The sequence below is a fragment of the Drosophila persimilis genome, unplaced genomic scaffold, assembly GCF_003286085.1.
Source record: "Drosophila persimilis strain 14011-0111.01,24,50 unplaced genomic scaffold, DperRS2 tig00000700-arrow-arrow-pilon, whole genome shotgun sequence".
In the NCBI taxonomy this organism is placed as follows: Eukaryota; Metazoa; Arthropoda; class Insecta; order Diptera; family Drosophilidae; genus Drosophila; species Drosophila persimilis.
In genome coordinates, this window is record NW_020825340.1 from 1430481 (window position 1) to 1455086 (window position 24606).

At 49.3% G+C, this 24606-nt stretch overlaps 2 protein-coding genes across 2 annotated transcripts in view; both read right to left on the reverse strand.

The window, feature by feature from the left end:
• LOC6598986 (ubiquitin-conjugating enzyme E2 D2) overlaps positions 1-24606 on the reverse strand; it is a 174360-nt gene that overhangs the window by 73631 nt on the left and 76123 nt on the right. The window lies entirely within an intron of this gene.
• Positions 20720-21710, reverse strand: LOC6598999. Its single transcript, XM_002024000.2, has one exon. It carries the CDS (start codon positions 21697-21699, stop codon positions 20875-20877), a length of 825 nt encoding a protein of 274 aa, XP_002024036.1. The 5' UTR covers positions 21700-21710; the 3' UTR covers positions 20720-20874.

Genomic DNA, 24606 nt, shown 5'->3' on the forward strand with positions numbered 1-24606 from the left:
ACACCCCACCAGTGTCCACCCAATTCGGATTCCATTTCAGATTCCGGTTCTGGCTGAAGCTCCATCCCGAAGACGTTTTAATGTAATCCCATAAGATAGGAGGCAAAGTGCAAGGACTGCGGCAGCACCACCTACACGGGACAAATTACATTGCCATTTCCACGTTTCACTCATCCGTGCAGAGCGCTCCCTCGTCCGCTCCCAGCTGCTCTCCGGCTCTCCTGCTCTCCGGCTCTCCGGCTCTCGTGCTCTGCTCTTAAGTGCTCGAAAGCGCATAGTTCGGTGGCGCTGTGCCGCCGCCGGGGCGCATACGAGCAGGAGTAAGTGTAATCAACATGCAAGCCGAACAATGCCCTACCAGGACCAGCACCAGCACCAGCACCAGCACCAGCACCAGGACCAGGACCAGAGGTATGCCTCACGTATCCCTGGCTGGACGGGCGCCTGGAGTGGCGTTCAAAACGAATTTGCCACAGCACTTGAGCGCTCAACAATCCGTTGTGGAGTACAGGGACAAGCATGACGATGAGCATGAGCATGAGGACCACGACCACGACCAGGACCAAGACCACGACCGAGCATGGCCATGTATGAGGTAGCGTTGCAGCGATAATAATGACGGCGAAAACAATTGCAACAACGGTAAACAAGAATTCGCTCGACACGCTCGACACTTGAGGCACGGGACGACGAGGACGACGAGGACGAGGACGACGCCTCCTGGCCGGGATCTGCCATTCCGTGGCAGCAGTGGCACGCAATCACGCGCATTCGCGCGGCTATGGCCGTGGCTGCCACAGCGGCCGGGGGGTGGTGGTGGTGGTGGTGGTTGCAGTCTCGGGCTCTGCTCGGAGATTGTTGTTGTGTAATAAGCATTAATGGGGTGCTCTCCGGGATTGCCGTTACCGTTGCCGTTGCCGTTGCCCTTACCATTACCGTTACCGTTACCTATTCATCCCGAACGTTGTTATTGTTTATCTGTCAACATGCAACGACGTCGTCATCGTCGACGGCTGCTGCACAAACACTCGTATCGTATCGTATCGTATCGGATCATCCGTACAGTGGGACGAGGCCCAAGGAAATGTGAAAGCGGAGGGGTCCTGTATTTGTTTTCTCCATTGGAGTACCAGTTCATCTATGGTTTTCCTTTCAAATTCGCTGAAGAAGCGTCTTTATCGATTTATTATCGATTACATATTCAAAATTCAGGACTTAACACTATATTTTATCCACCGATGTATGTATCTTTTATCATTAATTATTGGCTTTGTATATGCGCTCAAAAGGAATCCTTGGATGGAGCTGGGGGCTCCCATCGAATCCCTGAATTCCCAAAATTTATATTATCGATAGATTGAACTGTTCTCCTAATTGCAATAATCATTGCATTTGTTTGTTCATCATCGGACCACTGTGCCACCGTCATCGTCGTCATCCTCGACCTCATCATCCGCATTGTCGTAGTCATCCCCGAACCCATCAACGTGCCACGTTGCAGATGATGTGGAGGATGATGATGATGATGCCAGCGTGGCAGCGCCAGCCAGCGAGAGACAGAGAGAGAGAGAGAGAGAGAGAGATAGGGAGCGAGAGGGAGAGGGAGAGAGCGCGTGTGAGAAATCATCTTTTTAATTTTCACAATCAAATGTTTCTGTTATTATTTTTTCCACTCGACTACCACATTTTCCGAGCCGACCCGAGCCGAGCTGAGCCGAGCTGGAGGCTACGGAGCGGAGCAGCTGTCCGGAATTGAAACGGGGTGGCACGGGTGTCGAGTGGCAGACTGGCAGAGCGGCTGAGCGGCAGAGATGAGAGACGGAAGAGGGAGTCCCAGTCTCTGCCACTCAGAGACTCGAGTTTTGTTTTGTGGTTTATTACACGCAAATAAATTACATTTATGTTTGTTTCCATTTCCATGCAGTCACCACAAGCTAGGGATGGCACTCATGGCCGATATTTATACGTTTTGGACCAGCGAATGATGCGATAGTTACGATAGGTCAAAGGACACAGGAGAAGAGTAAGCAAAATATGCGCGAAAGTAAAGATATAGGCTTTAGATGATTATATTATGGCACAATCGCTTCGGTAGTGCGGCAACCCCGGCTCACTCGCCTCAGAGTATCGGATACATACGATATCATTCCGAATACAAGACTGACACTCGTCTGATTCGTGCCTTCACGGCCCATCTCTAGCAGCCACTACTTTGGCACATTTGTTTCCATTTCGACTGTAATTTTTCCAATGCAATTTTCCCATACACTTTTCACGTTTCCCACTCCCCTCCCCAATCCGTAGAGCAGCTCTAATCACACCCCACCCTCCCCCCTTCGCCCGGGCAGCGGTTGTCCGTTCCCCGATACGAGTACGAGTAGTACCCGATTGTTTGCTGCTCTTTATTAATTTGATCATTTCATGATTGCCTTTTGTTGCTGTTTCTTTTGTTGTAATTAACCTTTTGTCTCTGTCGCTGGTCCCCTCTCCCTCTCTCTCTCTCTCTCTCTCTTGTGTCCCTGTTTCTGTGTTGCTGTCTCTGGTTCGGTGTTCATTTTTTGGTGCTTTGGTCTATTTTTGTCCCATGGCCCCGGTCAAAAGGTCTGACAGATCCCATGCTCCCACCGTCCGTCCCATTGTCCCGTATTCCCATTGTATTTAGTGACATCAACACAACACCATCTTCCCCGTCCACATTCCCTTTCCCTTTCCCATTCCCGATTCCCGGTTGAACCTTAAGTTTTGACCATACCCCTCCCCCTCCCTCTGCTGCTGCTACTGGATGTTCGGCTCTCTCTCTCTCTCTCTGTCTTTGTCTCTCTTTGCTGCCCAGATGGACTCTACTCTGCTTAATATGGTAATTATGCACTTGACATTTGACGAGGGCTGCCCCGCCCCCACCTTCAGCACGACTTTCATTATCCACGTCCAACAAATTATTACATAACCCCTTCGGCAGGGCCAAGAGAGAGTGCTCACCGTTTGGGTCCTGTCCTGCTTCCTGCTTCCTAATTACTCATACTCGTAATTGTGGCAGGCGGTGTCTCGTGCTCGACTTGGAAAAAAGAGTTAATTGGAATTGAAGCCGTGAAGCCGTGAAGCCAGTGCCTTTTCATTCCGTGCTCACAGTCTTCGTTTTCGTTTTTCATTTACTGTGGATATTGGATTTTAGCTTTGCCTGCGATCCACTCTCTCTCTCTCTGAAACATTCTCTCTCCCGTAAGCTCACAATCTCGCCTAAGCTCACTCACTTCCTTTGCCTGTGTCCATGTGATGCGATGCTTTGCTTGCGATCCACTCCACTCTCTCTCTCTTTCTGAAGCTCTCTCTCGCCTAAGCTCACTCTCTTCCTTTGCCTGCATTTACTGTGGACTTTAGAATTTAGCTTCGCCTGCGATCCACTCTCTCTCTCTGAAGCTCTCTCACGCCTGTGCCATGCCACGATACGTAGGAATATTTTCGCAATTCTGTCGAACTTCGATATCGAATTGCCAGAGACTAGAGCATCCGATGGCTTATCTCTTTATCTATAGATCCCACCAGCTTTCGATGTGCTTTGCTATAGAGGGAGGAGGCAGCATTGCTTCCCCACTTCCTTGCCAGAGAAAGACAAAAAAAAAGAAGAAAAACAGTGAAGAGGGAACCCAAATTAGGAAATTGAGAAAATGTGACAGTTTAATCCCGTTTCTGCTTGCCCCGAGACCCACTCCTTGGCCTCTTTGATTCGACTGCTAGAAAATTCATTGAGAAAATTCACGCATGCGAAGTATTGAAAAACATTTTCCGCGAAGCTTGGGAAATGCCTTGAACCGGGACAGGGACAAGGACGGGGACCGGGACCGGGCTCCGTCTTAATTTATTTATTTATAAGCGCATTTATTCCTTGCTCAACGCATTATATTCGTATATAAATTTACATTAACATTTTTTCGCATCATTTCACAGAGGAGTGGGGGGAGGTGGGGGGTGCGGAGACAGAGAGCAGAGGGCAGAGGGCAGAGAGAAGCATTAACAGCCGGGGAAAAACCAAATGAAACTCATTAAAATTTTACGAACTTGATGTTCGGGAGCAGTTTTTCTCTTTTTATGGGTTCCGTTGCGTATTTTCCTTTTTGCCCCAGCACTTTGCCTAATTTCGGGGGGCCGACCGGGCCTACGACAGAAACAGAAACAGAGACAGAGACAGAGACGTCAAGGACCAAAAAGACATTTCAAATTTTGATCACGTTACGTTTTTTAATTGTTCCCCTGCGGCGCGCTCATTAAAAACGCCCCACCCCCTCCCTCCCCGCACATTCCATGGCCCCGCACTCGTAATTGAGACCTCGAGAGTTCTAGCTTTTCTCCGGAAAAAAAGAAAGATTCTTCCATCTTCGTGTTGCCAGTGTTTCCTCATTTAAATTGAGCAGAAAATATTTTAAAGTTTTATTGACTTTCTCCTCGATTTGAAGGCATTTCTCATGAGGAGATTTTTACGACAAATGCTTATCTTCTCAGACCCCCCGACCACCAGCTCCCATTCCCCCGGAGCTCCTTGAGTTTCGGGTTGCCACGTCAGCTACTCGGAAATTAGCTTGCAGCAATTTAAATGTTGTAAAAAAATATAAATAACATGACGAAAGACGAAAGACGACACCCAAGAACCCAGCAAAACCCAACACTCAACAGAAACAAGCTTTATGGCATTTGGCCTCGGGTTATTTGCCGAATTAAACTCAAGACGATTAAGCTGTTTGAGGCCCTGCGTCAGGACCAGAACCAGGACCAGGACCAGAACCAGGAACGGGTCCGGGTCCGGGTCCGGGCATCTAATTATCCTTATTCGAATGGCCTATTAACCGGGATGAGTCGCTTTTAGCGCCCACATAAGCCCATTAGCCCAACACGACCCATAAAAGTCCGTATCGTGAAGGATCTTCCTCCTCATTGCTCATATTTTTAGATGCCAGTCGTTGATTGCTGATACCAATTTGATATTAATTTGTCAACTTTATTTAAGCATGGGCCCCCAGTTCCAGTTTCAGACAATTTTCCAAGTATGACATCAATGATTGCTCGCAAAATTCCGGGTACTTGCCATTATTTCACCCATTTCAAAGGATCTTTTATTGAGATATAATTGGGTTGAATTATTTTGTAAAATACTAGGGTTCCTGGAATACTAGGGTTTCCCGCTGGAATTCCTTGAGACTTCCTTAAAGTGGCGCTCAGGAACTGAAACCGCCTAATCCATAATCGATAGGGGAAACATCTGTTCCGTGTTCCCAGCCCCCAACTAGATATCTCATTAAAGTCCCCACCTGCACCGCACTGCTAATTAGCCATTTGCATATCAACTGGGGGGGCGCCACAGATGTCCGGGGCCATAACATCAAAGCCAAGTCTCCGCCGGACGACAAATCGAGTCCAAGAGTTATGCACTATGCACGTGACTGGGCCTCCACTGACTCCCACTTGGAGTGGCGTGGAGTCGAGTCGGGTGGAGTGGAGTGTCCAGGGGCACGGGCACGGGCACGGACACGGAAGCGATTTATTAGATTTTCATTAAACAAACAAAGCGTCCAGCGCATTTAATTGCTTAATTTATTAATAAACAAGGAGGGAGAGCGGGAGAGCGGGATAGCGGTGGGGCGGGATCTAGAGCAGCTGCTGCCAGCGGTGGGCGGAGGAAGGGTGGAAGGTAAGGCAAGGGCGTGGGAGGGGAATCCCGACTCAAATTAGTTTTTCATCACGAAAATTATGCCGAAGACGGAACGTCAATTTGGCACGCCCCAAAACGAGATTCCGCCCAACACGAATACAAAGCCAACAAAATACGTACAATAATGAGGCAAAACAGCCAGGGGAGGGGGCCGAAAAGGGGGAGGGGAGCAAGGCAAGTCCTTTGGGTAAATTAACACTCTTTGATTAGCCTCTCCCCCCCCCCCCCCCCCAACCCCGCCCACAACATTGCCTCGTGCCTGGTCCCGAAAAAACAAAAACGCTCTTATTACGTATACGCCATGTTGGCAGTCAATCAATGGACACTTGAGCACCGCCTCGAAACCCGCCCCTCGCCACCCCCCCGGCCCCCACTCAAGTCCCTGCCTGCCGTCAACCCGGATGCTGGCTTATGGCTCCTCCATTGTTGCTGTATGCTCACCCCCCTCCCATCACCATCTCCATCTCCACCGCTCCACCATCGTCCTGGTGCGCCACTGTGTTGTCAGGCCCAGGCGGAAAGTTACGCAATTTTTGCTTATTATTTTCATAATCAATATTCAATTTAGACGAAACACTTGCCAGTCAACGTGGAAGCTGTTTTCCTCCTCATATTTCCTCCTGCTGCTGCTGCTGCTGTCGAAATGGCTTCAAAGGATGTGCTCGTACTTGGGGATGGATGGATGGCTGGCTGGCTGGATGGGGGGAGGGAATGCTGTGTGTGTGTGCCGCACAGTGTGGCAAGTTTCAGTGTTATTCTCCTTCGAATTCAGATCTATTCTAATACGATCTTGGCCTACAAATGGAGTTGCTGGAATCACCTTTCTTCCGCATTGAAATGGAGTTTAGGGCTGGGGTTAGCCCCAAACATTTCCATGTGCCAGTCGTTGCCCAGTGTGCCGGCTTAGAGCAGTTTGCGCAAATTTCCCTGGAGGCAGGCACTGGCAGAGGCCGACCGACTGACTGACTGACAGACGGAGGCGGCAACATTTTGCATTGAACTTATAATTAAACATGGATAACGTGGAAAATGTGGCAAATGTGGCAGCAACACAGCAGTAGGGTGGCAGACGAGATCAAATTGAAAAAGTTACTTTGCATTCGATTGAAGTGGCAACACGCATAATCGGGCGGCCATCAAGGGCGGGGGGGGGCGGGGATCATTTCATTTGCTGGATCAACAGCTCGAGGCATATTTCCTGCAATGCTGTGTGCGTAATATTTTTCTCATTTACACTTGGTTGCATGCCCAGTCCCGGTGGCAAGTCCTGGCCCAAGTAATTGACCAATATGTACAAGGACCATGGCAACAACAGCCCCCAACGGAGTGCTTTCATCACTGGAGCTTATGAAACTTTTGATTGGCAGGGCTCGGACTCCTCGGACTCCTCGGACTGGCGACGGCCGAGCGTCAAATGAATGAAATGCGAGTGCCCGAGAGTTAACTAGTTTCAGATACACAAGGACCCATAAACACACAGATACAGATACAGATACAGTTGCGGATGCGGATGCGGAATGGGAATACGAAGCGACATTCATTAGCATTAATAAACATTTTGTATGCTGGCCCTTTGGCTCCTGGGAACACCCCCCATGCAGGCCCCAGATTATGGCCCCAGATCATTCGCCATCGAAGTTTTCACCAAGTGCGGCTGCGAAATGAATGAAATTGTATCAAGCAAGTTGATTAGAAATGCCCAAAGGCACAGAGAGACACCAGCTGACAGGGCAGGTACCACACCCGAGCACTGGAGAGTCCACTTGGCGGTTGTCAAGGATAGTTTTGGCATTAATTGAAATCAACTGGCCCCTGGAAAAGAGTCTGTAAAACTATCAGACTATTTGTCAGAGGGAGACCCCTTTGCCCCCGTCGTGTCAGCACTTTGAACAGATGATTCTGTTGTTCTGTTGACTCTGCCACAGCTATGATAAGTGGCGGCCAGCCGAAGGCCATGCATCAGTGGCATGGCTGTGCCCTGTGTAAATTACTTTCAGTGTTAATGAATGCTTAGACCAGCAACTTCCTTGGGACTTTACCTACCTATAGCTATACCGTGCCCCTACTCGTAAAAACAATGGCATAAATCTCAGAGAGATGGGGCCGCCCCCCGCCCCCCGCCATCGCCATCGCAGAGCTTGTTTTTCGATAAATTTCGGGAAATGGCCCCCGAAAGCAAATTCAACACCCGAGCACAAGTGTAATTAATATTTCAGAGCCCAACATTTATCAACGGAAAAAACTAACCAAAATTTTTGGAAAGTTGCCTGCAGAAGGCAGGCGGCAGAAGGCAGGCAGGCCCCAAACAATTAATGGCACACTCTAACTTTTGAGGCGTCCCCTCCAAGCCCCACAAAAGCAAAACAATAAAAGCCAACTCCAGCTTCAGCTCCAAGTCAAAGTCCAAGTCGAAGAGTCGAAGAGTTGGAGTTGGGGGGGGGGAGGCAGAGATGACTTGGGGGAATTCGTAAACGGAGGCGTTGGCCAGAGCTGCCCGTCGAACCGATAGACAATCGCGGCTCACCGCAAAACACGGTAGCTGCTACACCCCGTTCCCCTCCCCGTTCCCCCCCACCCGGACAGAGTGCATCCATATGTAAAGAGCTGTGGACCAGATTGTGGACCGGGTCGGGGCCGGGCCGGGCCCATCGAAGCCGGCTGTGATTAGTGCAGCAATCATAAATTGACCAAAGGGTGAGGCTCTCGGCTCTCGGCTCTCGGCTCTCGGCTCGCCTGTGGTTGCCCCGATATTAAATTCACTTTTCGAGTGATTTACGAGCAGAGGTTTCTGGGATGAGATGTGCCCTACACTCGGCTCGTTGGGGGGGTTCAGTTGTACGACTGGCCGAAGGATATACCATCTAAAGTATCACTCGGTGTCACTGTCGGCGAACAGGGCCAGGAAATTGCCAGAAGGGACCTATGCTGTATGTGCCGAGGTGCTCGAGAAACCATCTTAGAGAGAAGAACCCCTAAGAGTTGATAATTTGTTGGGCAATCCCTTCGGCAAGCAGCTCAACCTGCAGTAAATAACCCAACCAGTGTTCCTGCCTCTGCCTCTACCCCTGCCTCTGCCTCTATTTCTACCTTCTACCCTAACCAGCCATCAATAAAACTCACGGGGCCCCGCAATTATAGCTGGGACCGACCGAGCAAGCACCACAATAACCAATAACACATCAGTTTCATTTTAGTCAGTTGGTCATTTATCTGCCTCTTGCCTCTGCCTCTGCCTCTGCCTCCTGCCTCTGCCTCTTGCCACTGCCTCTCGAAGAGTCTGAGAGGGTCTGATTCTTGGTCTTTGCTTTGTCCGTGGTCCGGTGTCTGTCTACAGTCGCCTCTCCTGCCATCGCGACTCCGTCTGCGGGTCTCGTGCGGTGTACGTACGTACTCTCGTATATCTTTAATGGCATATTCATCAGTCATTCGTGATAAAATCGGTGAGCGCACACACACTCTCTGTCTCTGTCTCTGTCTCTGAATCTTAGTCGGACTCGGACTCGGACTCTGAATCTGAATCTGAGTCTGTGGCTGAGTCTGGGTCTGGGCTTTTGTCTGGCTTTATATTCGTAGTCGTATTCGTATTCGTCTTCACCTTCGACTGGCTGCCAGAGACGCAGAGTCATTTAGTTAAGTGGCAGTTGATTGGAACCAGTCGGAGTCATCATCAGAGCATCAGAGCATCCACATCCACATCCACATCCACCACAAGCTGTGTCCCATTTAAATCTTTTGCTTTATGTGTATCTGTATCTGTATCTGTATCTGCCTACGGATTTGGTTTTAGCATAATAATTTCTGGTCGAGCGGTCGACCGGTCGACCGGTCGAGGCTTAACTCCCATTTACTTCCTATCGATGATACCCTCACCCTCACCCTCTCACCCTCTCACCCGTTCCCCCCGTCTTGGCCGCTGTTGTTGCCCAAATTGCTGTCATTAATGAGTTACAGATATTACACTTTTATAGCCGACAGACACGCTTATCCACTCTAATCGTGTTTGGCTGTCGCTCCGCCGTTGTCTTGTCTATTGATTCGTGGGCCCCAACCACAGCACCGCACCGCACCGCACCGCACCGCACCGCACCGTCTCTTGTCTCTTGTCTGCTGGCTCTTTCTTCTGGCCAACATCCAACCTTCCAGCCTTCTCCTCCATCTCCTACCCCCCCTCTCCACGTAGCCACTTCTCTTGGCTACTGTTTGTTAATGATGACTTTTGTTGCTGGTGTTGTTGCAGCTATTGTTAAATGCCTTGCAGCAATGTCTTCGTCATCGGCTTGGCCCCTGCACAGTGGTACACGAAATCAAGCCATCAACAAAGAAAGGAAAATACATGCTCTTCGACCACGAGGATCCACTGTGCAATGCGTTACCCTTCGTCATCGCCCATCATCGTCATCATCTTCGTCACCCGTCATCGAAATCGAACTCAAGAAAAACGTCGGTGCTAGAGCTGGAGATGGGGCTGGAGATGGGGCTAAAGATGGGGCTCTGGCTCTGGCTGTGGCTGTGGCTGTGGCTCTCCAGTCGCCAAGTCTTTAGCTCTTCAATCGATTTCGTGGCTACCGTTTTTTTTCTTTTTTTTTTTTTTTTTCTTTTCCTTTCTAGTTCATCCAATTTTGAGTTTCGTTGTGCTGCTGCCTGGGGCCCTGTCCGTGCTGGCTGGTCTTCTAATAGGCTTCTACTGTTGCGCTCTCCCCTCCGCTCCCCTCCGCTCCCCGCCGCTCTGCTGTGTCCGCGTCCGTGTTCTGTTGTTTTTCTCGGGTCGTCTGACTTTCTGCCTGATTGATTTTCAGCTTATGGATCTAGTTACGTACATTGGTTCTGTTCTTAGTCGGTTCGCGCATTATCTACATTGTTGCTCTCTGGCTGGAGCCAGAGCCACAGCCAGAGCCAGAGCCAGAGCTGGTGCTGGTGCTGGAGCCGAAGCCGGACCCGTTGTCTTGGCTGATTCCTTTAAATTACTTTAATTGATGGCCTGCAATTGCCCGATGCAGAGGAGCAGAGCGGAGTGGGTTGGGGGGGGGGGGGGCAGGTCCGAACCCCAGGCTGAATGGTTTCTTTTCATCGCACTCTGATCACAATCTGTCGTGCATGAAATCGGTCTCCTCCTCCCATAGACCGTCGCTGCGGAGACCAGAGACCAGAGACCGGAGACCAGAGATCTGGTTGTGCTCCACTTTCGAGCAACGATCTAACACATTTTCCAATCTCCAATAGAGCGCATTTTTTGGGTTCAAACCGATTAAGTGATCTTGTCTACTTGACTGAGTTTTGATTTTGATTTTGATTCTGATTCCTCCTTCTCCTACTCCTCGTCTCTCTCGCTCTCCCCGATTTTCAGCGCTTGAATTGACACGAGCAAAGCCAAGAATTATCATCGGATCGTATCGGATCGTATCGTATTGGATCGTATCGGATCGATTCGTAGCCCCCATTTGGGGCACAGCAATTTAAAGAAATATCTCTCGAGTGCTGCGGCAGGTTGGGGCTGGAAGCTCAAGTTTTGAGCCCCAAAGATAGGGGAATACTTTGGTCGGGCTGGAACCAAAGAGCCAGAGAGTGGCGCAACCCTTCTATCATCTTCTATTGTTTCTCCACGGAACAAAAACCATGTGTGTACTTCCTTCAGAGCACTTTTCCAGCTCATTAGGCCCGGTGACTGAAGTCATCGCTCAGGACTCCCCTCGGATGACGCCTCATCTCAGCGAGCAGCTGTCAATGGAAGGGAATGGCATCCAGAGCCTGGTCAATGGTAGGCATATTGTGGTCGTAAATCAGGGCCCCACTCTGACACCTTTTTGTCCACCGGCAAATGCGTCGACAAGTCGACAAGGCATCGCAAAAGTTAATAACATGATGCCAGGGGGCAGGGACACGGGGAAGGGGACACGGGGAAGGGGACACGGGGAAGGGGACACAGGGGCAGGGCCACTTCTAATTTGTGCCAATGAAAGGGATAATAAAACTGGAAATGAAACTGGAATTGGAAGTGGAAGTGGAAGCAGGGAGCAGGGAGCAGGGAGCAGGGAGCGGAGCAGCAACTGTACCCAGGGTACAGGGCATACAAAACGCCGAGCAAGGACAAAGGCGAGGCGTAGAAGCGACAGGCAGGCAGGCAGGCAGGCAGGCAGGCAGGCAGTGCGCATATTGAAACCGGAAATAGTCGAACCAAGTGCCAGGCAACCGACTGACGCACTGACACACATTTCGCAAACAAAGGACAAAGGACCAAGGGGGGCACAGGGGCACAGGGACACAGGGAACACATGACCGAAAAAAGGGCAGAAAAAGCAGTCGGGAATGGGAATGCGGAGTGCGGAGTGCGGAGCGCATAAAAAAAAAAGGGAATTGAGCAAAATAAAAAAGCTCGAGTAAAATGCTTTTGTCCAGGCGGGCAGGAACAAAGCCTAACTAACCGCCTGTGGCGGGAACAACCACCCTTAATGGCGGAAGGACATGCAGGACAAGCCCAAGACCAGGCAAAAGCCCGCCTGGCAACAGAGAGCCACTGACAGGAACGGAACGGAACAGACCGGCTGCTGCTGCTCTCTCTCCCTGTCTCACTCACACAAAGGACACACCGATGGACACTGGAGAGCGGGGAGCGGTGAGCGGAACTGGCAAGAAGAGATCATAATAATGTGAGACCTTGTCTTGAGACCAAGGATGCCCGCAAAAGATACCTGCCACATCCCCTATCTTAATGCCCATCCCTCCGCCCTGCCTCCGTGCCTCTGTGCCTCCGTGCCTCCTTGCCTCTGGCCTGAAAACCGGAATGCGACAGGCGATTGCATCATAAATTCTGTGATCCGTTGCGGACCCTGGAAGTGAATCATCCGCCTGGCAACGACCAGGGTCCAGCGACAGAGCCCCTTTTTTTTTTTTTTTTTAATGCAAAGGAATGCCAAAGGAGAATAAATAAAAATTAACTTATTTGCATATTATTCAGTGAGCGGGTGCGAAAGGATTCGCCACTGAAAGGATACTTAAAAGCGGACAAAGAAAATGCGACCAATGCCGGTGCCGGTGCCGGTGCCGGTCCAGTGGCCCAAAGGTAAAGATTTTCCAGTTTCCCTGGAATTATCGAAAAAAAAAAACAACAATTGAAATATGATTTTTGGGCAGTAGAACCTCTATACCATGCCATACCCTCTGGGATGATAGTAAATCTGTCTTTACCGAAGATCACAAGACACCCAAGGCATACCCTGGCCCCTGGTCGGCTCCTGGGACGTGGCCACAGATGGATGTATGGGTTGGTGGGGGAATCAAATGGGAAGGAAAAAGGCTGCTCTGCTCTGCTCTGCTCTGCTTTTGTGTGTGTGTGTGTGGTGGCGTGATGAAGTGATGGACATGTATGGACACATGCAGCGTTATGTTTAGCATACACAATCCATCCCGGTGGCATGGGGCAAGAATCGTCGTATGTAAATACGAGTAGGGCCGTGTGGGGGGGCGTGGGGGGCGGGGGGGCCCCGGGCAAGTCCTTGCGCTTTTAATCATAAATAACAAAGGACACATGGCGGGCTCTCGCAGTGCACTCGGCTTTCAAGCTTTATCCCAACAAAAGCCCCCCCTCCGTCAGAGCCCGCACTCGTACTCCTTGTGGTGTCTGTGTGTGTGCATGTGTGTGTGCGCCTGTTGATAATCCTCCGACCACTGACCGAAGGACCCCCCCCCACACCAAACGCCCAACCACAGCAGCACCCCCCAAGCACCGTCAGGCGCTTTTCATTTCCGCCTCATGGACGCCAAACATGCCACTGTCTCTCCTTCTCACTCTCTCTGGCACTGTCTCTCCCTCTCTCTCTCTCTGACACTGTCTCCCCCTCTCACTCTCTCTGCCACTGTCTCTCCCCCTCTCACTCTCTGCTCGATAGGCTGACCCTAGAACGTTGCTAGTTGTGTCCAGGGTCTCCATGTCCGTATCCGAGTCTCTGGCTCTGCCTTTGCCTCTGCCCTTTCCCCCCGCCCCCCTGACGTGGCAAGCGGAACCAAAGCACTGCGCAGTTGTTGCCCCTGTCCGTCTTTATCGTCTCTATGTGTGTGTGTGTGTGTGTGTGCAGAATTTTGATATTAATAGCTTTGGACAGTTTTATAAACGCCTTTCGGGGTTAACATGCTCAAGTGGTATTCATATTTTCCACTGACCGACCTGTCACTATGGTGTGTGTCAGCCCCCTGCCCCTGCCACCCGCCCCCTGCGAAATGTGAAAATAAAACGAAAACGCCAGCCCCCCCGTGAGGGGGTGGTGGGACGAGGTCTGGGCTGCTACGGCTGAACTGGCGGCAGTTCAATGCACAGTTTATTGATCAGCGACTGTGGATTGTGGACTGTGGATTGTGGACTGTGGATTGTGGATGGGCATATCGATCGATATGGCAGTCGATCCTATTCCGAGCTGGAGCTGGACGAGGAGTCCATCAGGGGCCGGCCATCGACGGCCGCTAGCCCGCAGCCGAGGAGCACTCCAATCAGCAAAAGATTCAGATATTTCATGATGCGTTGCGTTGTCGGCATCCACGGATCTCGATCGTTATTGAGGGGCCTTATACGTTGCATTTTGCCCCAAAGCCACCATGGCCAGGGGAATTCGTTCGGGAACCAATTGTAGATTTCACACAAACGTTCTTCAATTTTATTGTAATTTTCAGCCTTGTTTTTGTACCGCTGGAAGAGCTCAGGAGATCCCAGTCCTTGGGCGGTAGTTTCCCTGTGTTGTTACCGGACACCGCCGGACGCCGCCCGATAGCGATCTGCCGCAACATATGTATCTTCTCAGGACTCGCCAGCAGATGAAGCACTCCCCGTCTCGCTGTGCAGTTTCAACCCCTCTGTTCGGATTTGATTCAATCCAAACCTAGATTACAAGGACACCCCGCCCGAGGAGGGTTGCCCGGCCCACGGGGTGGTTGAAGACGCCGCACAGCCAAAGACAAAAACGCAGTTTTTCCTATTGCGTCGCAGCCAGAAGTTTCCTTTGGAAATTCAAGTGGAAGTGGAGTTGGAATTGGAGTTGGAGTTCGAGATGGCAAAGGAAAAGTTGACGGTGGCACGGGGTGGGAAAACTGCAAGCTCTACAAGCGGCACAGTCGGGTGGTTACGGTTGCGTCCGTGTTCGCTTCCTGCTTCCTTGCTTCCTTGCTTCCTTGCGCGAGTCCTGCGCAGCATAAATTACGCATTTCACTTTGGGCGTCCCTTGTTTTTCGTATGCCCAGTACCCAGTACTTGCAGAGGACCAGGGTATGCCCTACAGGGCCCTTCGAGAAGCCCTGAAATCGAGGGTCTTACACAGATTTGATTTTTTAAGGCACAATTTAAATATTTTCCATATTTATATGTAATATTTTCCAATTTATAATCAATATATTTACCATAAATTTCATAGATTATGTATCTATATTTTTAAGTATTTAAATTTATGCTTAAAATAAAGTTTTTGCTTTAAATTACAGTGGGGACTCCCCCTTTCTCTTTCCCTTTCTCTTTCCCCACGCTTAAATCTTAGCATTGTGGGGTATCCTCTGGGTCGAGGCACTGCTCCTCCTCCTTTCTGGTAGTGAGTTTTTTGCCCGGCTTCTGTTTGCTCGACGCTCTGCGACGCAGTTTGCTTTGTTGCTTATGATTTATGTGCCGCGTGTAGCGATGACACACACACACACACGCACACACACACACATGCACGCAAGCAAAGAGGACGCTTCACGCCGGAGGTACAGGCCCGCACAGTAGTAGAGTGGGGCTGCAACTTCGCCGGTGTCCGCCCGCCTGCCCCCCCGCCTGCCCGCCTGCCTGCCCCATCCGCTCGAGAATTACACGCAAATTGCACGCAACACGCGAATCGCATGGAAATGACGCGGGAGCGCCAGTCGTGCGTGGAGTGCGCGCCTGCATGTGCGATATTTATGTCACAGGGCCCCATGTCCGGAGTCCGGATTCGGGCAGGACTCCAGAGGCCCGAGTCCAACTCCACTCCGCTCCGCTCCCCTACGCGGGCATTAAGTCATGCGTCATCCTTGGCGGGGACATGCGTGTAAGCCGGTTATCGCCAGCCTGCCTGACTGCCTCTTGGCTCCTGGCTCCTGCCTGTCAGGACCAGGGGACACTTTAAATATCTTTATGCATACCATAAATACGTTCTTAAATGCTAATCCTTAAATGCCGGCCACCAGAGGCCCGGCCTCTTCTCCTTCTGCTCCTTCGCTGAGTGGCCAAAGTGCGTCATGGATATGAATCAGCCCCGGGGGCTAGGTCTACGTCTACGAAGGACCCAACCATGGGGTCATTCCAGGAAATGTTGCGCCACAGATCCAGTCAAGTGTGGCAGGATATTTCGAAGGATAATATCCCAATATATCCATATATAAAGACTGGCATTTGAAGGCATAGATGGGGATTGATAGGCTTATAGGCTGGGTCTCGGCTGATCAGCTCAGCTTCTTAGAGAGTGAGCGAGATGAAAAAACCGAAATTTCCGTCTATGACACAAGAAAAACATTGATATCTGCCTCGTTCTGGAGGTTTGGGGCAAGCGTTTGGATTTGATAGGAAAATAAGTCGATAGTTTACATAAAATCGATTCAACGAGGACTCAGGAGGACTCTGTTTGTGGGAAAGTCTATGTATTATGCATGCAGTAGATGAAAGAGGTTTCTCTTTTCGTTTTGTCATGTCTGTCGGACATTTAATTTATGCCCCATTCCACGGCCCTGACAAGAGTCCAATTCATTAGCCCTTCGATTCCAAACTGTGGCTTCGGATTGGAAGTGATTTGTTAAAACAAAATCTGTGTTAAAATGCTTTTCTTGTCCTCCTAATTGGGCAAGTAGGGGGGTGGGGAGGAGGGAATCGGTGAAACTAGTTTTACATGGCACATGGCCGGGCAGACAAGATGGCCATTGTGTTTTCGGTGATTGCCTAGATTATCGGCTCCAGAAAAAGAGGCTTTGAATACGGAGGGATCCCCGTCAATTGCCTAGGGGGTTTTCCACTCCTCGGTGCTCGGTTCTCGGTCCTTGGTCCGTCGTTAAAGTATCTTAAAGTCCTGACCGTCCTAGCAACGGCAGGAGCATCAGCTGGCTGAATTTTTGTTGAATATTTGCTCTTTTTTTGTTGCTGTTGGGCATTGTTTTGACAACTTTATGGGGAGGAAACAAAAAAACATTTAATATATGGCCCAGAGCGTGGCCGCAACTCACTTTTTAATCACTTTTCATGAGCTTTTAATTACACACTCCCCTCTGTCGGTGTGTGTGTGTGTTTTTGGGAATGAAATTTATGAAAAACCAAACGCATAAAATGCTTAACAAGCTTTTCCAGGGACCCCGACCACACAATGGGACGTGGATGGCGGCCAGGCAGGACACACACAAGAATGAAAGAATATATGTGTATAAATAAAATAAAAATATACCTCCCCCGAACCCCCGCCACCCCGCAACCCCCCTCCTCATTTCCGTTATAATAATGTGTGAAAGGATATTAATTATGAAACAAGCGAACGGCAGGAAGCTTGGGCAATAAAAACAGCAAGCGACAGGAACACCATGCGTGACCAGAAACAACATCCCCAACATTCCCAACATCCCATCCAGAGAAAGAGAAAGAGAAAGAGCAAGGACAGCCATAGTCCCTGGGTGACGAGGCTCTTGATGTTCCCCTTTGAGATCGATCTTCTTCGATTTGGATTCTCTTTGAAGGCCCAGGAATATCTTCATCAAGGGAACTTCCTTTGGGTTTCCCCAAGGAACTATACATATAAGAAAAGCCATTTATTCGGAAAGATATATTTATATTCGATCGCAAAAATTCGTAATACCCTCGGCAAGGGTATGTGGCCAAACGGGAATCGTGTATATTGTATATTTTATGGGTGTTGGCCAGCCACAGGAACCGGCCAGGATGTGGGGTTAGACGAGGTGAGCTTGGGCTGAGCGCCGGAAACGGGAGCAACATGTGCAACATGTCGAACGGAAGTGTCGGCCATATTCCACACACACACACACACACACACACACACAGACACATACAGTGTTACGCAGATACCACTACTACTACTACCTAAATAGGCCCACGTCGCACACACACAAATTATGAGACCCGGGCCAAGTAGATTTTTATGTAATGTCGGTCGGTTATTGCTTTCATTTCATACATTTATTTCATTTCATTTACCCAAACCCCAAGCCCCAGCCCCAAGCCCCAGCCCCAAGCCCCAGCCCCAAGCCCCAGCCCCAGCCCGCCCCACAGACAAATTTCATATTTCTGTTTTCTCCATTCTGCTAAGGGTATACCCTGCCCTCCTGCAGGATGCCAACGAATTGCTGAAGGCTCAAGTATCAGATATCGATTAAAAATCATTAAACATTTTATAACAATCAAAAATAAATAAATAATGTACATTAATGTGCAAATATTTGATTTAAATACTTTTCATGGCAAAAAAAATACATTTCGTATTTAAATGAAATAATTTCATATTTAGATTAAATATATTTCCTACAAATTTAATAAATAATATTTATTTAATTACATTTAATTTACTTGGGTTAAATAAAGACTGTATTAAAAAATTAGTTTTTAATACATATATTTTTAAATAAAAAAGAATTATTTAATTTAAATTAAATTTAAAAAATATACATGGTTTTATTTTTTTTTAATAGATTTTGAACTCTACCAAAAATATAGAAATCAAATATTATAAATAATTAAATATAAATTTAATTTCAAAAATATATTTGGCTGTATTTATTTTTACTAGATATTTAATTCCACAAAAAATAAACAAATCAATAATGAGTTCAAATTTCCCTTAAAAACTCTTAGGGACACAATTTTCTTCAAGCTGAATTTTTTATCCCCCATTTATCCCCACGGTTAGAACATTCCTTAGTCGTATATGGACGTGGGATGTCTCGCCTATTAATGTTGGTGGTTTTTTCTTTTTTCGTGCACTTTATGTCCTGTCAGCGGAGTCAGTCGACCAGCCAGTGTCAGTCAGTGCCGGCCCTGGGCCGTCGTCTGCCAGTGACAGGCGGCCAGTCCAGAGCTATGCGTCAGTGGATCACGTTGCTGCTCCACGTGATGATGACAGCCATGCCATGCCATGCCAAGCCAAGCCAAGCCAGGCATCGAATGGCCATCCCCATTCCTATTCCCATTCCCATTCCCATCCCCAAACTGTGTGGCTCCTGCGTGTAATTGCCGTTGTAATGTCGCTCAACGCGAATATAATTGCTAAAATGTTGCATAAACCGACAGACGTGCCAATGGCCAAACGGTCGTATACGAACACGACCCATCCGCCGTGTCACAGAGTCCGAGTTTGGGTCTGGGTCCGGGTCCGGGTCCGGGTCCGGGTACGGGTCGCGGCGGCAACGACACTTTTCCATTTGAATTTAATTTTAATTTACGCCCAACGGCCTTTCCCGCTGCCCAATGCCATTTGCCGGAAATTGGCAACGGGCTCTGCTCTGGCCAGAGAACATTCCGCATTCCGAACGTGGTTCTGTCCAGGGCATTGGTCCTTGGGCTGGGGCTTGGGCTTGGGCTTGCGATTCGAGCCTGCAGATGCGCGATGGATGGCCCTGCTGCGACCCTGCGACCAAAATTCTAGAGGGCTGCCTGTCCGCGCCGTTGAGTTAATGAGAGGAGACAGGAGACACAGGAGACACGGGAGAGACAGGAGAGAGTCGGGGGAACAGCCGACAGACATTTTATGTGCAACCAGGCAAAATGCTTTGAGGGGAAGGAGTGAGCAGGCGGGAGTCTAATTGAAGCGGCCCCAAGCAATTAGTCGATAAATTGAGGCAACAAAAATGTCCGAGCGGGAGCGGGAGCGAATTATATACATTTCAGACACGTCTGAAATACGTAGACGTATGTTATGTACAACGAAATACATATATGAGCTGGTAAATGCCATGAATAATCAATCTGTAGAGCGGAATGCAACTCCTTTTCCACCATCGAAGAAATGGCAATGAAAAGTCGAGCTCAACGACCAAATGGAATACTTTTCTTGGCCAAACGAAAGCCTAACTAATGAAAAACATTTCCCAAATTAATTATCAAACGAATAGCTCCGAATTTTCCATCACAAATTGATACGATAGAATCGATCGGCTTAATCATCCGCCAGAGTGTCTGGCTATCTGGCTGTCGGGCTGTCTGGGCGTATGAGTTATTTTCCGCTGGCCTGGCCAAGATCGTGCTGCCATTAATCGCCCAGAGAATTAACACAGAAATATACATAAATAAAACAAAGGTAATGCATGGCGGTATGGGGGGTGGAGGGGGAGGGGGATTTGGGGCCTGGGATGACGTTAAACGCAGAACTGGAAACGCCGACGATTTGATGAAAATTATTTTCCAAATTTGGCAAAACTATTAACCACGCTACGTTAATTTCATTAGCAAGTCTAAGTCTGTCTTTCTTGTTTCGTTGACCGTGTTTCTCGTATACACTCAAGCCATTAAACGCGCTAATTAGTTGGTCAATTAGCGTATGCTTACCGCCGTATTGTTTTTGGCTCTTTGTTTTCTCTCTCTCTGGGGGCCCCCCCTCCCCCCGCGGGGCTCCTGCCGACAGCCAACAGCCGACGTCAGTCGGTTCGATCGCCCAACTGTCGCCACATTAATAAATCAGTTTAAATTAATTCAGTTGACAGCTTTTAGTCAATATTGTTGATAAATTATTATATTTTGGTTGTAGTTTTGTTGGTTTCTACGCAGCTGTTGCCGAGCGGGGCCCCAGAGAGTGGTCCGCCTTTAAGGATTGCCCCGTGAAAATGTAGGAATGATGGGGTCTTCCAGCCCATTGAAGACTGTCACAATTTGTTTGGTTAACTCTCAAGGGGGGATCGGTTTCAGGCACGTTGTGGCCTCTGTTCGATCTGCTGGCCTGCCAGAAAGCCAATGCCCCTTTGTGGCTGGAACCTAGGAAGGAAACTTTCAGGGCCTAAAACTAAAGACCTACATGGATGGTGGTGCCACGGATTCTTGTAGCCAAGTGCCATGCCAAATGTCTTGTTTAATTGTGAATATACGATCGGAAATCAATCTTTGATTGCCCGTAAGTGCCATTTTTGTATGCCACCTGCCCTTGGTGTGTGTGTATGTGTGCGTGTGTGTGCGTGTGTGTGTGTGTGTGAGAAATGTTTCTTGTTTACAACTCCTCGCTCTTCTGCACATCCGACCAGAACTTGGGCCAGGACATTTGTGGAGGAATCTCGTCGTCATCCCCCTGCGAGCTCTGGGCCTGCTCCGTCTGGGCATTCTCGAACTCCGCCAACTTTTGGAGGCGGACCTCCATGCGGCGCTCCAGCTCCTCGGTGCTGCTCGGCGTGCGGCTGATGTGCACAGACGCCTCCGAGGAGGCCTCGCGCTCCTGAACGCTCCGGACACTGGCCGCATACTCCGAGGAGCTCTCGTCGGCGTCGCTGCCCGAATGGAGGCTCCAGGTGCCGTCTAGGCCACTGACCACATGGCGATTGCAGCGCTCATCGCCAGCAGCACCCGGATCCTGGCACACACTGATGCTCAGGCGGCGACCGCGGCACAGCAGTTGGTCCTTCTTGAGCAGCTCCATCAGGTCGTCGCGCGTCGCCAGCTCCACATGCGCCTTTCTCTGCTGGCTCCCGCCCTTGCCCAGCCGCAACAGGCTGATGGAGCGAATCGAGTGCTGGACAAACAGCACGAGCAGCTCCCGCACGCTGGTCTCCATCGGCAGATTGGCGACCAGGGCCACGAACGGCGGCTGGTCGGGTGCCTCCACCGAACGGGCACCGAGCGACTTCTGTGGCGCCTTGGATTTGGGTTTCATCTTGCGGATTGGGAGTTCCGCATCGTCGGCGCCGGCGTCCGTGTCGCCGATCCTCAGTCTCGTGACACTAATCATATCCTCCAGACTGCGCTCCGTTTCGCTGCCAGTGCTGGAGACGGGGCCACGACGGGGCTGCTTCGATTTTTTACGATTCTGAGTCTTGGACATTGTTTTGCTGTTGGGGAATATATACTGAATGTATACTTTGAAGTGTTTCCCAGGGTTGGCAGATCTCTGACATACACAAACGTACACACAGAAACCTACTCGAATCAGCAGCCAGCCACTTGGCAGTACTCTCAGACGAATATTGCCAAGCAGCCTCATTGCCCAACACACGCCGCCTCCTCTGGGGTCCGTTCGCGCAGCACCTGCCTCAGATAGATATCGACCAAGCAAATGCCAAGGTTCATGGATGGATCGAACGACAGCTCTTGGAGCTTGGGGGCCAGAGCTAGAGCTAGAGCGGGAGCTGGGTGCTGGGTGCTGCTGGGGCTGCTGCTGCTGCTGGGGCTGGAAAATATCAAAGGTTCAGCAAACAAATGGCATGGCATGGCACGGATTGTGTCTGTTTGCCGATTGCCGATTGCCGTGGGTCCACGGAGACGGAGGGGGGGAGTTCCACATTAGGCAATCGACCGCGCGGCGGCCAGTGCGGCGGCTACACCCATATTCCGTGGAAAAATTGGGTGCGTTGGCCAAACACACATAGCATAGGGTAGGAGGAGGGGGAGGGGTAGGGGTAGGGGGTGGCTGCCAAAGCCAAAAGCTGATAAAAATCATAAGCCGACGACGAGAGCTGCCCGAGCTGCAGTTGGAGCTGCGGGCCGGGCCTCATAGAGTACGTGTCTGGGAGCAGGCATTAGGAGCATAGAGACAGACAGGCTGAAATATTAGGCCAATTATATTTCAAAAATTTACATGTTCCCTGCCTGGCTGCCTGGCTGCCCTGACGATGTTGATGATGGCTGAGAGCCCCAGTCCCTGCCCCTGCCCCAGCTCCAGCTCCGGCCAGAACCGCAGCAGAACCCTCGGTGGAGTGCACACACCTTGGCAGCGGCGTCAAGTGCCCTCCGCCTCCACTCGTGCGGAGATCTTGATGCTGTTGGTGCTCCGGTGCTCCGGTGGGTCTCGCCCTGGAACGTGCATAGGCATAAGCGATATGAGGAGCCCTGCCCCCCGTCTGTCTCTTCGGGCCTCTTCTGGCCGTGTTCCTATTGCCGGCCCTCAGATACGTATCTGTATCTGTGCAGTGTAGTGCCTTGAGCCACACGAAAATTTCCTTTTCTTTTTGGTTAATTTTCGTTGGAAAACTCTCTGAATGAAAGCGGGCAGAGAGAGCTGTGTGTGTGTGTGTGTGTGTGTGTGTGTGTGTGTGTGCAGCGAACATAATTAATTTCGAGGATTAAGCATCAGATTTTGGCGATAGCGACGTGTCCCACAATTCTCGTATCGAGGGACCAGGAGGGGAACACGTACGTTCCGACGGTATCTGGGACCCCATCTCGATGTCTCGTCCCGCTTGGGTAGCCTGCCTCGCCCCGGGGGCGTACGTTTCCATTTTTCCCTCGTATTCTCTTTGTGGGTCAATGGAGGCAGGCCCAGCCATCGAGATTCATAATTGGATACCCAGGCATGGCTACGGCATGGCAATGGCCATAGCCAGGCATTAGGTGTGAACAACTTCAATCGGACTTGCATACAAATTGCAGAACGTAGATTGCCCGAGGCTCCAGTACGCCCCATTTGAAATGGGCATCAACGGGCATGCAGAGCGCTGCAGACTTGTCCATAAGGACGGAATCTTTCGGAATCAACAGAGGTTTCATTTCATGGGAAAGAGTCTGGTAATCCACCGATCAGCTGTTCGACCAGTGCTGCCCATTTGGGCGTTACAGTGCTGCCCACCGGCTCTGGATTTAGCCCTCCGATTTCTGTATTGTTTACCCACCAATCAGAATTATTAAAGCAACACAAACCCCCCGTAATTATAATACCAAATCAGGCACTTCTTTCGCCTGTAATTCGGGACAAGCCTCGACAACTCCAAGCCCGAATGCAGAGCACACACACACACACACACTCCCAGGGTGTTCCACATGAGATCCCCAATAATTTGTCGGCAATTGACAGGGCGGCTGGTAGGCTGGTAGGCCGGTGGGCTGGTAGGCTGGTAGGCTGGTAGGGGGCGGGGCGGTTACAAACTGAAAACCGTCATCAGGTAAATGCAATTAGCCCCGGGAGGGCTTGATTGATGTATTTCGAATGAGCTGCGCTAGGAAAACTAATTAGCTTTAAATTATGTAGGCAGCCCAGCCCCACAACTGGAGCCCGCCACGCCCCACAAAAATATTTGTCAATCAAGCAATTTCCAGCCAAGCACTTGCATTGCTCAAGTGCCTTATTAATTAATCAATTTGCCTGGTATAGAACAATTAACATTAGCATTTCTTAAGTGGAGCCGGACTGCTGGAGCAGGCTTATCGGGGGGGCAACAGGGGCTAAGGATCTGGGCAGATCAGCGGATAATTAACAGATTAAACACGCAGGGCAAAACGGGACACTAAGAAGACGAAAACACACTCATATTTCAAATAAATATTCGGTTTTTGGGTACAAAATACAAATAAATAAATAATTTTTAATTTAAAAGTTTTTAAATTCTAATATCACCCCAATAAAATATTTGTATTTATTAAAATAAAGTTAAAGTTCCAATTAAAATAACAAAATTATGATTTATAGGGTTTTTTACAAAATACAATCCTAATTATAATAAAAAAAAAATACACTCAAAAGAAAAAAAATTAATAAAAAAGGGTTTCCTTGTCTTAGAAATTTCTTTTCGTTTTTTGGAAAAAAAATTAAAATTCTAGAAAACAATTCAAAATATATTTTATTCAATTTATGGGAAATATATTGATTCTAAGTTGGAAAATATTTAATTTAAATATGAAAAAATTTCTTGTACATAAAATATACTTATATAAATCATTAAATATTCATTTAAATTTAATTTAAAATTAAATCGTTTGATATTTAAGTCAAAATATAAGTGATATGCATCGAATATTA